The sequence below is a fragment of the Anoplophora glabripennis genome, unplaced genomic scaffold, assembly GCF_000390285.2.
Source record: "Anoplophora glabripennis isolate ALB-LARVAE unplaced genomic scaffold, Agla_2.0 scaffold590, whole genome shotgun sequence".
Lineage (NCBI taxonomy): Eukaryota > Metazoa > Arthropoda > Insecta > Coleoptera > Cerambycidae > Anoplophora > Anoplophora glabripennis.
In genome coordinates, this window is record NW_019416683.1 from 116,496 (window position 1) to 133,124 (window position 16,629).

Sequence of the window (16,629 nt, forward strand, 5' to 3'; positions counted from 1 at the left end):
AGACTCCTAGCGAGTTACTCACTCTTGAGCTCAATTGTTCGACGTAGCCTGGCGGCGTACTGTATTGATAGGAGGGGAACGGGGCGAGGACGGTTGGTATTATTAACAATCGTTTATTCATAAATATTTCTCTACTAATAAAATCTACTATTTGTATAGGTACTATTATTTGAGTCATTATTAAACATTTTTATGCAAAATACTGTTAATGAACCATCTAACCAGTCCGATTCGATGTTAGATTGAAGTGGTTCAAACCCACAAAGGAGTCATCAAACACGACTTTGAGATGTTCCGACTCAAGAAGTCATATTTCATAAAGGACAGTCCTTACTTTTTCATAATATTTATAATTATCTTTATAAACCGTTCGAAAGAAACGAATAACGAACGTAGGTAATATTGTTAAGATTATTTTCCTTTATCGTCGTACTAGAGTATAATCCCTTCTAATAAGAGTGACATACTTTTTTCTTCTTAGTCCATCCTTCTTCACAAACATCGCGCTTTCGTTTTTTGGTAGCACAAGATTTTTTAATTATGTTAAATTGAAGAGTTTTATGAACACTTAAAACATATTTTCTAATTTCTCTTATACTCACTTCATTTGTAATGCCAAAGTAGCTTTCGATAGGTGCATTACATGACCTTTCACAAATGATTATGTATGACCATAAAGATAAGTATGTAATGTAACGTTTTAAAATTACCTGGAAAAATTATGCGTAGTAAAGATTTTTATCTTCCGTTCCTTCATTGCATATTCTTGTTGCTATGGATTTTCCTTTATAGTGGTTTGGTCTTCAAGTGAGGAGAAAAGCTCTAAGTAGCATGGAAAACTTTATTCTACTAATTTCGCTGGTAACACGAGACACAACTGAGCAGGAACTAGGCTTCAAGACTTCTCCTTGGTGCCTCGTAATGTTTTTGGTTTTATCCTTGTCCCCAGGTTTCTACTTTAATTACCCTATCCTAATTAACACTTATCCGGGTCATTACCTACTCTGTGCTTATGTACCCTAATAAACAACAACTAATTTATGTTTACAGCCTACTTATTCTAATCTCATTTGCTAAATACATTTATTTGGGATAATCTCGGATAATTCAAAGTATTATTTATATGGCTCGTATATTCCCAGAAAGCAAAATATATTTATTGGGGCAGGTACTAAATGTAATTATAGCGAACCGCTACACTTTTATTATCAAGGTGTATATAAAATAATGATAATTTTTTTTTTCACAACAGCAACTGTTAATCCCTCGAAATTCATTTCTTCTATTATTGCCTCTGTCGCCGTTTTCTTCAAACTACAGTTTTTATATGAGTCACTAGAATTATTCCACAGACATTCATTCTGTTGATAGAGATCTATAAATTTAATGATTTTACTTCGTCCAATTTAATTTAGACGTTTTGCCTGCTTTTTTACGAACAACAGAAATATCTGTTTTAATCGACTGTTAACTAATTCGGGAGTGTTTAGACGGTCGACTGCTAGTTGAAACGACCGAGTTGTTCCACCAAAAGTAGCCACAATGTCAACTTCTAGTTGAACGACTGGTAGTCACCCAGGCTCGGTTGAAATCGGGTTTACATGGGCGATCGTAGACGACTTTTAGTCGATCAACTTAGTCGTTCGACTAGAATCTGGTCTAAAGCGGGGTTTACACGGGTCGATTTTTAGCCGTGCGGCTAGTCGCTTCCAAATCACCTCATCCTGCTGCATCGCTTGCCTATTTACACAGGTGACTAAAATTGCCTGCGGCACGGTCATTCCCTTCGAAAATGTTGAGAAGAATAGGTGTTCGTGCCGGAATTGAAATAGTTATTTATTCAATTATTCAAAAATTGCTTGAAGAACAAAGAGAGATGAATAAACAAAAGGAAAGAAGAAAACATAAATGTTGGGTACGTGGATGGATTTCTCGACGTAAGGTCTTGGGTGCCTCGGATACTTTACTGATGGAATGGAGTTTAGAAGATCCTGATTATTATAAAAAACGATTAAGAATGACTACTGATCAGTTTGATACTTTACTACATAAGGTTACTCCGTTTATACAAAAATGTGATACGAATATGCGCTTTCTCCGAAAATTAAATTAGAAATAACCCTGAAGTTCTTGGCTACCGGTGATAACTACCCAAGTCTTGCAGAGTCATTTAGAGTTCCAGAATGCACGATTTCCCTATTTTTGAAGGATGTTTTGGATGCTATATATAGTGTTTTGCAGGATTACATTATGGTAAGTGAAACTCGCAATTAATGTCTAAACGATATTATATATATAATATTTATCAATTTTACAAAGTATCATCTAAGCTAGATCTAATAGCTTGAGATAAAATATCGTATTGTCCAGTATTTTCTTCTGTTAGTAAACAGCTGGCAAAATAGTCTTCTTCATTTTGTAAGTGGTTTTCGGAAGTGGAAGCTTCGGAAGTCGATGTATTGCGCTGGTTTCGAAGAGTGGATGCTTGGTTTCGAGAAGTGGTAGCTTCGGCTTTGGGAGTCGAAGTATAGCGTGTATAATCTGAGAATGAGCTCGTTGGTCTACAAATTGGAAGATATTGTGCATTTAAGATTTTCAGTCTTTCTTCTGACAAATAATTATTGATTAAAGTTTGACAAACAATAGCATTTGCTAATGACAAACAACGTAATTGACTTGCCACGCGTAGTCCAAATGTGTCAAATTCATCTTGACGAATATTTTGAGCCAAAGTTTCTAATCTATTAACTGCTTCTAAAACAGATCGGTCCACTGTACGAGTAGGTGGGTTCATTATTCGGGCACGCTCCGCTGTTTTCTTTGGAGACATTTTTTTTTCTTTTGTATATGCTCAGTGGATTCCTGTCCCAATTCATCAAAATATGAGGACGCGTCGGTGTTTTGATCTTCGCTTTCTTTTGCCTGAAACCAAAAACTAATATAAATTTATTTGTTTTAGGTGCCATCCACAAGAGATCAATGGATCAAAATACAAAAAGATTTTTTAGATCGCTGGCAATTTCCTTTTTGCTGTGGGGATATTGACGGAAAACACGTCTTAATACAAAATCCACCACACGGAGCTTCAGACTATTATAATTACAAAGGCACTTATAGTGTGCTGTTGTTTGCTATAGTGGATGCACACTACCGTTTTATATATATAGATGTCGGAACTAATGGACGCAGGAATGATTCGCATATTTGGAAAAAGACAACGTTCTACAATGCCCTTGAAAGTAATAATTTAGAACTACCTAATAAAGGAGTTTTCGTTGGTGATGACGCTTTCCCTATGACAACCAACCTAATGAAACCCTATTCAAGACATGAACACAAACAAAAAAGCCTTTAATTATAGAGTATCGAGAGCACGCCGATTCGTAGAGAATGCCTTTGGTATAATGGCTTCCCGATTCAGAGTATACAGAAAACCTATATCTGTTTCATTGGATAAAACTGATTCTATTATTAAAGCGACATATGCGCTACATAACTGGCTTCGGACTAATCGCATATACATGAATACTCCCGAATTAATTGACGAAGAGGACTTCTGTTCAGGTACAATCAGACAGGGAAGTTGGAGAAGCATCCCTGCGGAAGGAGTAGTCGAATTAACGACACCGTTTTCTTCTAACAACTATTCACGAAATGCGAAAAATCTGCGCGATATATTTGCTGACTATTTTGTAGGACCTGGAAAAGTTCCATGGCAAGATAGAATGATTATGTAAAATGTTGTACGTTTAATTAAGATAGAAATAGCCCTGTTTACGTAATATTATAAAACACAAACAAGAATACTTATTTAATAAAAAATAATAATACTTACTATGTTATCTGTTCTGTTTCTTCCTTCTATCACTGGCTTTAAAAAGCGGTCAGCTACAGGAGACCACCTTAATTGAGGTGTGTATAGCTCATCCGTGCCCGCACCACTCTTCTTTGACTTTGCTACCTTACTGGCCTCTCTATTATATGTGGTTCGTATATTTTTTATTTTTGATTTAAGCTCTTCAACTGTTAAGGTCAAACGCATTTATTGAATAATCGATTTGAGAGACGCTAAACGTACATTATTGTTCCTGTAATCTTGTTCTTTTGGGTTCCATAAGCATGGATGCCTTTCATAACATTCCAAAAACTGTATAGTATTGTTTTTATTCATTTTATTCATGTTGTATCCAAAACGTAGTATCTCGATAGTGACAAAACATGCGCGAAGCACAACTTCATGCGGCGGGCGATCGCCTGCAACTGATCGATTACACGGTCGATTTTAGTCACCAGCCGCATGCGGCCGGTCGCCGCGCGGCCAAAGTCGGATGCTACCCAACTTTGGGGCTTGCGATCTAGCCGAATTGCCATTTAGACAGTCGATTTTCGCCGCGCGGCAGAAATCGTGCGGCTTTAGTCACCCGTGTAAACCCCGCTTAAGGGTTCTGAACAAAGACAGTTATCATTTTTAATATTTGATAAGTATTCGTCATATATCATTTCGTTTTTCGTTAATTTAATAAGTTCCGATTCTGCATAATCCACTGCAAGTCCTTTATATCTTGAGGAAGTTAGTATTACAATATTATAAAACCATTCTTCTATTATAAGAATATCGCTTATATTGAAAATAGAAGTAAAGCTTTCTTTTAAAATAGTTTTTACGTGACTGTCATGCATAATAGCTATTAATGCAAGATAATATTTTCATCATGTGAGCACAACATAGAACCAAATGTGTTACATTTTCTATTTTTTTCTGTTCAAAAATATAGTCATAGCATCGGTTTATATAATGAATAAAGGGTTGTTCATTAAACTAACAGCATTTATTTCTGCCATACTAAAATATGTAACAACTCGATCAAAAATTGGCCATTTTCAACTGTGTGATAACCAGAATGACTTAACCAGCTTGATATGGAATTAATATCGTGCATGCTGGAAATAAAATCAAAAACTGTGCACACTGTTTTATTTGATTCATCCCCTTGGATAACAATTGAATATAATAAAATTCTTTTTTCATTTATAGAAATTTTAGGCTGTCTTACTACTTCTCCTGTAGCATCAATATGTACAGTATTTTTTTGCCATTACTTCTTTTTAGTTCATATTTTATGATGTCCATTTGTTCTTTACTATGGATATACGCATACATCGGTTCACTGATCTGCTTTATAAGGGGCTTACCTAAAATGGGATACTTAAGGTTTGGACCTGGTTTTAAAAAAAAAGTTTAAGTACAAAATCACGGCCAGCTGTCATAATGGATAAACCTAACATATGAAAGTATTAAACATACAACAAAAGATTTTTTCTTGCGCGAGTCAAATTTCCCATTTTACATGTAGTTAAGTATGCAATTCGTGGAGTGGATTCTTAACCCTTTCAGGACGGCCGCATTTTCACTTGTTTTGCTGTGTGGACGGCAGTTTTTTGCATGCCGGATGGACGGGTGTCATATATATCGGCCACCTAGTATTTAGCACAAAATAAAATGATTTTTTGACGAAAATGAAATAGAACTTTATTGAAGTCAACGAAGATTAACAGATATTGCATATCGATGCCCAAAAATAACAACTCAAACTAATATTGTATCAAAACTAAGTACTAATTGATTGAAAATACTCAAAATATCACTTTAGTGTGAAATTCTTGGAAACATGGAAACACGCATAAGCCTACGTTACATTCTTTGCACATGTATCTGGAAGTGCTTCTCTTCTTTTGTCGTAGTTTTGTCTGGAAACAGACAGTGCACCTTCTTGAAGCATTTTTGGACTTCTCAGCCGCAGGTACAAGGAATGGAAAGTGCCTTTCAGTCAATTTTGAAGTTGTTGCAGCAGACATAGGTGTGGGTTTATTCACTTGTCCGTATCTGAAATAGATATAATACCATTATCAAATTATGTACAATAGGTATCAAAAAAAACACAAACCTTTCCAAAAGTTGACGTATAAGGTCCATTTGAAACTTCGCAAGTGGATATTTCATATGATGTTTTGTAGAGAACATACCATGGGCATTCAGTACACAGATATCCAGGGTGTGCACAAACAATTTCTTATACCATTTCATAGATTTACGCAGGCTGTCAATGCTACTCATCATCATGTCCGATCGATCCACGGCACCCATTTTCTCATTGTAATCAACTACACACAATGATTTCTTGACATTCTCGTTTGTTGCACGGTCGATCTTGTCCAAAGTTACAATTTTGTTTTCGTGCATAGTGGTGATCATCGTGACATCCCTTCTATCTTTCCATTTAGTCACTAAACAAATATCTGAGCTTCTCGAAGCAGTTTCTCTTTTTTTGAGTTTTCCTTCAAGTTTGGGCATATGGAGCCTATTAGACCTAACGGTCCCGCACGAATTGGTCATTCTTTCAAATAAATAGTGTGACAGTATTGGACTACTATAAAAGTCGTCAGTGTATAGCGAATGCCCTTTGTTAAGATACGGCTCCATAAGCATAGCCACAATATTCCCCGAGGCTCCCAGGCCAGTTATATTTTTTTGTTCAACGTAGGTGTCTTTGCCAATATACATAATGAAATCCAACACAATATCACTCTCACAATCACATAGAACATACAGCTTTATGCCGAAACGATGACGTTTGGTCTTTATGTACTGTTTGAAGCTGAGTCTAACCTTGAACAGTATCATGCTCTCATCAATCACCAAATTTTGAAATGGATAGAACTGATGATTTGAATCTTCGCTTGATTTCTTGTAGTACATACTGGACCTTGTGCAGACGGTTATTAGCTTCTGCCTCTTCATTATTTGCAAAATGAAGATTTCTGAGGATTTGTAAGTATCTGTCTCTTCCCATATACTTCCCATATAGCTGGGGTGTATAGTAATGGATCTACTGACCAATTTTCTTTTATTTCCAATTTTTTATTTCTGGACATTAGCATAGTCAATGCAATGAAAGTAAAAAATTCTCCGTCTAATAATTGTTTCCACTTCTTCTCATTTTGTTGTATTGCATATCGGTAACTTTCTACTACCATATACCGAACAATATCTTCAGTGATCTAAGATCTAAGAAAAATTCAATCTCCAGTGAATCTTCAGTCAGATGTTCGTTCGTCACTCCACTATTACTGTCATCAAATGCATGTACTTTTGGCACAAAGTCGTGTTTTGTCCATGTAATAGTTAGGTCTGTATAGTCTGTTACGTGGGCGTCAAGATTATCGTCGTTAATGTCAACATCTGGCACATCTCTGTCTTCGAAGCTTATTTCATTTACCTCACTTTCGCCACTTTCCTGATGGCCCATGTCATTTTCTGTTGGTAGATATTCGCTCCCGCTATCAATAAACGGCTCCTCATCACTATCAGAGGCGAATATATCATTGTTTTGACTGAAGACTGAAGACTGAAAGATGGTAGCTTTATCTCTGTTTACAGTTTTCGCAGGCCTTCTTAATGCTGCTTTTAGGTATGATCGAATAATTCCTGGTGAAACACAATCTTGAAGAATATTGGCTAGAGGTTTATCATCATCACTGGAGAAGCGGTCATCTGACTCGAGAGGACGAGTTGATTTTGATTGTGGCAGTGTGTGGGTCGAATATGAAGTTGATGGAGGTGGTGTTTGGTGCCTGATTGGAAATGGTGGTTCTCTTTCTGGTAAGTCCTCTTCCATTGAAGTTGATTCATTTCTGGCTGATCAGTGGCGATTAACGGGAAATAAGCCAGTTTTCTCAAAACCATGAATTGCATTATTGGGTATTGCTGCCGTTAAGAAGGCTTTTCCAAATAAAATGCCTACTTGGTAAATTGTTGCGACTCTACTTGGATTGTTCCTTAGAAACGTTTCAAACTCTTGACTGTAGAATGCCGATAAAGGTGCCATAAAAGAAACGTCAAGCGGTTGCATGTTTGTAGCACATTATCCTGGCTTGATCCTTCATCTTCTGGTTCAGTCAGTAAAACTTCTCTCCGTTTAATGTTTTTTCGACTTCTCCTTTGTTTTGGAATATGATACGATAGTAGTCCTAAATTGAAATATATATAGTTTGTTAATAGTTTAAACGTTTACATAAATTATTTAATTTTACCTGCCAAGTAACTGTCTTGCTCGTTTTAACTTTCCAGAGTATAGAAGTGATCGAAAATTCGGGATTTTTCTTCATCTGTAATTCTGGCATAACATTTCATACAGGAACAACTAAAAATAACAAAAATATGTTTTATACAAATTTTAAAGTTCCATTTTGGTAACCTACTTGCAATCCGGACCCATTCGAACTTGAGCTTTTTCTATGCCTTTGATGTTTACATGTTTTTGTCCCTTTACTCTTGCCTGTTTTATCTCTGTACGCATTAAGATCTTCCTTTTCTTTTTTAATGGCACACTTTCACTTGATTCTTATCGTTCGAATTCACTATTACTTGTAGTATTTGTATTACTCATTTTAAATGGTTTATGATGTATGTAGACACTTGTATATGCCGTATCTATGCCGCTTATTAGATATATATTGCCGGAAATATATCCTTCACGAAATGGAATGGTTACTTTCATCAATACACACGATATCTTCTAGAACATATGCTTCCCGAAATATTGGACTGGATCATATTTAGGACGTCAGATATTTTATAAAGACGATCACCCAGATCTCTTTGTCTTTCTTTATGTGTTTCGACTCATTACTGTAGGAATTTTATTTTGAAACCCGTTAATTTCTGTAACAAACAGATTTATCATATCTTCTTTTATAAAATAGTTGAAAAAAATGATAGGATTGATCGATCACGCCTGTATTGTCCGGAAACTCGTCAAATGTTAATCGGTCTCCATTAACGGGCTCCCATTTTCGATTATTTATCAAGTTAACAAGAGGAACAACGTCCTCAGGATCTTCATCCGAGTTGTTTCCTGTATCTTTTTCATCAATAACCTCCAAATCCGTGTCATTAGAACTGTTCTTTTCTGGCTCAAAGTGTCGCTCAGCACATACATTTGTATTATGTTTTGGTTGGACTTGACTTCCGCCCTTGAGTTTTCTTTCAGAGACTTGTAGAAATAGTAATATTTTACAATAATTTGGTGTTTATTACACAAATCACTAAGAGCGTCTAACTTATTTTGAGATATTTTTAATGTTTCATTGTAAAGTTGTTTGAGCCTGATGTCATGGAAACATACCTGATCTACCAAAAATCAGCATATTCATTATTTTAGTCACAACCATTGTACGATAAAAACATTTTTAACAAATATTTAATTCAGAAAAATTGACAGCAAACTGGAAATAGGATTGCTGCCGTATGATAGTACCACAAAGACCAGGTTTGGGTAAAATCATTTTTATTTCATATTCTTTGACGTATGAAAGGTCGGGAACATTTGAGAAGTGAAATAAGTCAACCGAATTATTTCTTAACCTCAAAAAGCTGACGTAATATTCGAAGTCTGTTTCTCGGATTTAGAATTTTTGGTACAAAAAAAACCTTTGTTTTTTACCAGGAAATATCACATTCACAAAATCGCCCTTTTGTAGTTGCCTATCCAGGACATTTTGTATCACCATATCATTTGTTAAAGGCCTGCAATTCTCATTATCTTCCTATTCCCACCAGTTTTGATCGTTGTAGTTATCTTGAAGCACCATTTTAGTTTCATCTTCTGACTCCGAATCCTGCAGTACATTTCTAACATGTAGTCCCTTTGGAGTCTTTTGTTTTTTGCTGCCAGTTTTTCAGCTTCGATTTAATTTTTTCTGGTGTGTCTGTGGCAATAATACTACGATTAAGCTTTCTTGGCTTTCATTTATTATTGCTGGTCTTGCTTTTATTGGTTTTCTAAACTCAAATGGTGTTACAAGTTTACCTCCATCTGTAGCACTGTTGTTGTGGAAGTTTCATCCAAGTTTCATTCTAGTCCTATATGAATAAGCTGGATTTCTTTGCATATTTTTTCTAGATTGTCAAAAAATTTCGTAACATTGATCATGTTGAAGGCTGTAGCCCTTGCCAAACTGCATGGTTCTGGCTTTCGTAGAACAGATCCTGATGTCTCTTGCGAAAGGATTTGAGCCAATCTATCCCTGCCAATTTATTTTTTTGCTACGATGTTGGTATGTTTATTGATTTTGGTCATCTCGTACGCCACTCGGAAACATTAAAAGAGGTTCGTTGGATAAAATGTTTTTACATAAATGTACTGCTTCTAAAAATTCTGGTGAATGTTCAATTTTATTTCCTTTTTTTAAACACCGAGTGAGTGGTTACCCACTTTAAAGAGATTCGAGGACAGAAGAAGGATGCTCACTTACTTTGCGTTGGCTAGTAGGCTGCTTTCCTGGTTTCCGCGCTGTCCTGTAGTTGGTGATGATAATCCAAGAAAGGTATGTTTCACTTCACTGCACTTTTTATTACCTGGGTGAATGGGAGGAAGGAATGTTTATGTTAGGAATGAAACACTGTGTATGAACGAAATAAATTTTCCGTAATCGAACGATTGTTGATAAAACACTTGTGTAGCTGGAGCGTGGCTGTAATTTTGTGTGACTGTTGTCGTCGAATAAGACTGTTTATGAACACTAAATTGTTTGTATCTGATTCTGGTTATACGACACACTTCTTTCGGCACTAGTGTACGATCTCTTCGCGACGTTAGTGTGACACTGTTAATTAGTTTGCGTAAAAGTTTATACGTGGTTATACTCTTCTGAAGTCGGCGATGCGGGTCTACTGACTCTCACAACGAGATTCAATGACTAGCTGCTAACAACAACTGCGGAATTAACGACGCGAGGTTTTATACGTTTTACTGCGGTACGCGCGTCTCTAGGCGCCGATTGGTTCATTGTCTGGATATACTCTCCGAGACGCTTTTTACGGTTCATTTGATTTTCAGACACCCTCGCTTCAACTGACTTGATTTTATTTTATCCGGGTTTAGTTTTATTCCTGAAGGGGTAATAACATGTCCTAAAAAGGTGGTTCCTCGTTTTAAGAATTCCGATTTGTCTAACTGAACTTGTGTTCCTGAAGGGAGGTGCTAAAAATTACAATATCGTCCATATAGACGAGGCAAATTTTGTTTTGTAGATCTTTGAGAACATTGTCCATGATTCTCTGGAAGGTAGCGGGTGCGTTCTTCAGTCCGAAGGGCATTCTAAGGTATTCGTAATCTCCTTTGTTAGTATTGAAGGCTGTTTTTGGGATTGATTCGGGGCCATCTCTTATCTGGTGAAAACCATATACTAAATATAAAGTTATGAAATATTGTGATCGACCTAACTTGTCCAAAATGTCGGTAATATTTGGAATGGGGTATCTATCATTAACCGTTTTTTCATTAACCTTGCGATAATCTACCACAAGTCGCCATTTTTTATTGCGAGAAGTATCTAATTTTTGGGTACTGGTACATGTGGGGCTGGATCAGGGTGGATCGGAAGGTCTAATAATATTATTCTGTAACATTTGATCAATTTGTTTTTGGACTTCTTGTTTATGTATTTCAGAGTACCTATATGATTTCCCGTAGACAGGAATTTCGTACTGTTTTTATTTGATGTTTAACTTGGTTAGAAAATGTTAGGGAATCACCGGGGAATTTATTGTCGTTTTTCTTCCTTAAATAAATGATTTGTTCTTATTAAGTCCGGTATTTGTCTGTGTTGGGAGAAATTTGGAAATTATACAACTCGAAATTTTCGATATTTTGACAAGGTATGGATTTCTTAAAATAAAAGTTTTCGTTTCTTTAGACGGGTTAAAAAGTTCTACTGGAGCATATCCGTCTTCACTAGTCGTTATCGTTTCTCTAATTATTAAACTATTTAAATTTTGAAAAGGTATTAAAACGAAATTTACTTCTACAGGAATAGTTGTCTTTTTTTTAAATATTCGCTAGGGGCAAGAGTCACTCTTCTTATTATGTCATAAGGGCCTCTTAAATAAAAGAGATTATTAAAATTTTGTCTTATCAGTTTATTATTAGGTAGATCCATAATCATGTTGAATTTTTTCATATCATGATAGCCAATAAGTCTATCGAAATAATTATGAAAATCATAAGATAATACTTTTAAATTTTGATTTGAATTAAATTCCTAAAATACAGGTATATGAGCTTTTTGTTTAATGGTACATTTTCCTAACAATGTCTTTATTGTAGTTGAAAAATTAAAAATTTGGTTTGGGCAAATTTTTTCTATTATATCAGGTCGTAACATAAAATAAGAAGCACCTGTATCAATTAAAAGTTTTAAAGGGGGGTAAAGATGTTGTGAAATTTTGATATATGGCAATTGGGCTGCTAGCTGAATATTATTTTCTATTAAGTTGGTTGTCTTGAGGATAGGTTAAACAATTATTTTGATCATTTTCTGAATCGAAAAAATCTTGATCGCAATTTTGATAATATTCTCCGTCCTGATTTGTTTTAAAATTTGGCTCTTTTTGATATCCTTGGTTAGGGTCAAAGTTAGAGTCAAAATTTTGTTCTTAAATGTTCTTCAAAATTTTCGTTAATTCTACGTAAATTTTGTCTAAAAGGTTTCTGTCAAAAATTTTGTTGGTTTGCTCTTATATTATGTGTTTGGTTCACAAATAATACAACTACCGACATAGGAGTTGGATAATTTGTTTATAATTCTGGTAGGTCCCCGAAGCTTTTTGATTTCGATTGTAAGTTTGATTCAAATTTAGGTTTCAGGGCGGTAAGGGAGGTCTTGAAAAATTTTGATTTGGAAAATTAGATCTGAAATTTAAGTGTAATCTCTAGTTTATGTTTGAATTATAATTTCGTTGAGGGGCCCTAGGTGGATGAGAAGTTGACGGGGAGTGATACATATGTTTCGTAAGTTGTTCTTTATACTGATTAAATTGTTGTTCTCGGCTTACAAAAGATATCGCCCCTTCCAGCGTATTTTTATCTGTTGTACGTATCATTGTTTATAAATTATCCGGTAAGTTTGCCACAAACGTGTCTAACGCGAGCCTTGCATAATTATCTTCATAAGCTTTTTTCTCCTCAGCTGATATATTTAGATGAACTAATTTTTGAGATAATGATAATCTAAGATTTTGTATTCTGTTATTTTTCGGGTTTAACGCAAATTAATTAAATCTTGCTGGAGGCAAGGAAGATCTTTACAGTCGTAATAAACATTTTATTTGATTCTACGTTTCTATTTCTAAACGTTGATTTAAAATTATTTCCGCTTGGCCTACAATTTTTGACAAAATGCCCGCAAGTATTACTTTTACACTTAAAGTAAGGTGAAGTGGGGTAATTGTGATATAATTTGTCATGAATGTATAGTGCTGCTAAATTAAAAGTTTAACAATTAAAATTTTGAAAAAAATTTTTATACCTTTTTAGCATCTTACCCGACATTATATTTTATATCTAATTATCAGTTTGTTTCTTTTTATTAGATGTATTTTTTAAAACTATAACTATATTTTTTAATACAAAGCCTTGGGGGAAATGTATAAAATACATACAAAACTCAGCATTTTCGTTTTTTATTTATCAAAATATCTCAAACAGTTATTAACTTTTCAAACCTAAAAGCAAAATTAGCAATTTTTTTAAAAAACGACATGGTATTAGAAAATGTTAAAACACATGAGAATGTTTGCTACAGGGGTACAGAATTATAAATTATAACCCCCAAAGCGAACTGGAAAGTCAACTAAGCCCCTTTGGTCAGTGGTTGGTTGTGGCAAAACTGTAATAATATCCTTTCGTCTACTGCATCAGTGTCTTTGATTTTTGGCCAAACAAATTTTAATTTATTTTTGTATGGCTTTGTAAAGTTAGCACTTATCCTCCATCGTTTTGCTCTGTCACGTTACCAACAAAATATTTGATTAACTTTTTTGTAGAATATTTTACAAGAACCCAACATCCTGGAGAGATAATATTTTGGATTCCTTGCCCATCTATGTTATTTTCATAAATATTATTATTTAATAGTTCAGTCATGAAACTCCTCAGAATTGTCAGACTCAACAAATACTGGAGATGTGTTAGCATCATCACTGCTGCTGCTACTATTGGAAAGTGATCGAGGTTTCCGTTTAGCGCTTCTCTTAACTGGTTTCAGGTTTTTTAAGCATATCTATAGCTTCTGTGGATGTTAAGATTTCTGCTCCGGGACATATTTTAGTTTTCTTTTGTGGTTTGGTGTTTGTCTGACTGCAGACAATAAAAGGTCTTCAAATGATACACAGCTACTTCTCTTTGCTCTTGCCTTTGTTGAAATATTGTTAATTTCCTTCCACTTTTGAATAAGATCAGGCGGAAGACTGTATTCCGAAATAATATTTCTATTAAAAGGAAATATTCCTCCCTTTCTGAATCCATTTGAGATGACATCAGGGGAAATAAGTTTCCATATCTCACACAAGAAATGTGAAAACACATTTTTGGATAATTTTTGTCGTATATGTTTGCGTTGCCATTAGGGTTTGCAATCCCGCAGTCTTTTTTTTCCAGCTGGAAATTTGCGGTAAATTCGCCTTTACAGCGGGATCCCGCTGTAATTCCCGCGAGAGATTTAAACATATATTTATATATGAAAATAATAATGCTATTATTGTGGAATGTTTATATTTAATCAAATGAAATATAAATAATTCTTGGTATTTAAAAATCAACAGATAAGCATTATATAGATTTTATTAACTAAGAATCAACAGAAATCAACACATCAATAATATAATACTTTTGTTACTTTTACATAGATATTATTATGTCTTTAGTTACTTAACGTACTTGTTGCTGTTAAATTACTAAATTTATAAACTTTAGGTTAGGTTAGGTTAATTTAATCGTAGTAACAATTTCTAAAAAAATATTTGCTAGATACATCGATAATATACTTCGGAATATGACAGTTTAGAGAAAATTGCAAAGAGATATTAGGCATACTTCATTTGGCTGTCATTCATTTACTAATTAAGGTAATAACTTGATTCTTTGGGTAACGGCAAACGAAAAACAAATATTTTTTTAATTTATTTGAAGAATGTTAGAAAACTTTGCAATTTAATGAAATAGATGTACATAAGTCTGCTAAGTGACAATAATAGAAATTTAAAATGTACAAATTTTTAAATTTAAAGAAACAAAAACGATATTTTTGATATTTATAGATGTAATGTATAATGCGATATAGATTTCAAAAATGTAATTTTCTCAATTTGTCACAAAACTGCATATACGGTCTTTTTCCGAAGTAGGGCAGTATAGTATAATTAAAGTAACATACAAGAAGACAAAACTATTAGTTATATATAAAATTTTACTTTGTAAACACTTTTTTTCTCGAAAATAAATAAACGAATCAAGGAATTTGTTTGAATGATGCAAAGATCTGCCGATTGTAATCATTTCTTTCGCTCGATTGATCGATGCTACCACAGGGGAACGGGATGCGCTCGCAAACCAAACGGGGCGCTCACGCGCTCCATGCGCTATGTCGCGAACGGACATAGTTCTATTCAAAAATTTCCCGCGCGGGAATTACCGCACAAATGCGGGAATTCCGCAGGTCTCATTGACATGCGGGAAATTGCTGGAATGCTGTAACGCGGAATGCGGGATTGCAAACCCTAGTTGCCATCCCACTTGCATTTAAACGATTTAAATACTGCCAGATCTAAGGGTTGGAGCAAGTGACTGCTGTGTGGAGGAAGTTTTAAAATTATTTGATTCCTGACAGCAGCCTCTAAAATTTCAACGGTGACATGGGTTGCGTGACCATCATATATGATAAATACAGGTCGCTCTGAACCAACGGAAGGAACTATAGTTTTAAGAAAATAATTTTTGGATGTATCCCCTTCCATCCAACCTTTCTTGCTAGCTGCATACACAGTTCCTTTAAATTCATATTCTGGCGGGGCAAGCCACTGATCCCATACGTTTTTCCCTTTATATATAATTAGAGGTGGGGCTTTGTCCACTGTTGCATTGCACATTAATAAAATTGTAGTATTTTCTTTGCCTGGAGAGCTGATTGTTCGAGATGAAGCTTTATTAACAGCACCTAAAACTTTCACTTTCCTTGGATCAATACTTAGGCTACTTTCATCTAAGTTCCAAATTCTTTCCGGTTTATCATGCAGTTCAAGATTATCCAGGGTCTGCTTTAACAAATATAGATTATTTGTAGATTATTATGAATGGATCCAATGCCTTTTTCCTCGCATATTCTACATTTTGGGGAGTATTAAGACTTAGATTGTGCCGTTCTTTGAACTTCAAGAACCAGTCTTCGCCTGGAATGCCATTTTTAAAATTATTTTTTATATTGTTGTCTTTAACGAATCGGGCAACCAGTTCAATGACTTATAGTGTTTTCTATTATTGCTCGCAGAACAACCTCAGAATGCTCTGTTTCAGATCGCGTGTTCTTTTGGCGCTCGCCCTCAGAGTGCGCGTTCCATTTTTGCTCGAAATCTGTGACGGAACGCTCCTAGGGCGCTCTCTATTGATCTGAAAAATTTGTCGGAGCAAGGGAAAGGTAAACAAAGCGGCCATATTTAATTTGAAGGTCTGAGTTGAGTAAACATCACAGGTGATTTGTTTTTTTCGTTTTGTGTTAGTTTTTTACTTTTAATTT

General features: G+C 35.0%; 2 protein-coding genes across 2 annotated transcripts; both read right to left on the reverse strand.

Annotated features, from left to right (window-relative positions):
• Positions 1-2,311: 2,311 nt before the first annotated feature.
• LOC108913601 lies at positions 2,312-4,042 on the reverse strand. Its single transcript, XM_018719168.2, has 2 exons — positions 3,832-4,042; positions 2,312-2,838 (listed from the first exon to the last, which is right to left on the reverse strand). Exons 1-2 carry the CDS (start codon positions 4,040-4,042, stop codon positions 2,312-2,314), a joined length of 738 nt encoding a protein of 245 aa, XP_018574684.1.
• Positions 4,043-5,634: 1,592 nt separating this feature from the next.
• LOC108913602 (piggyBac transposable element-derived protein 4) lies at positions 5,635-6,352 on the reverse strand. Its single transcript, XM_018719169.2, has 2 exons — positions 5,946-6,352; positions 5,635-5,884 (listed from the first exon to the last, which is right to left on the reverse strand). The coding sequence occupies exons 1-2, from the start codon at positions 6,350-6,352 to the stop codon at positions 5,635-5,637; spliced, it is 657 nt and encodes a 218-aa protein (XP_018574685.2).
• Positions 6,353-16,629: the final 10,277 nt, after the last annotated feature.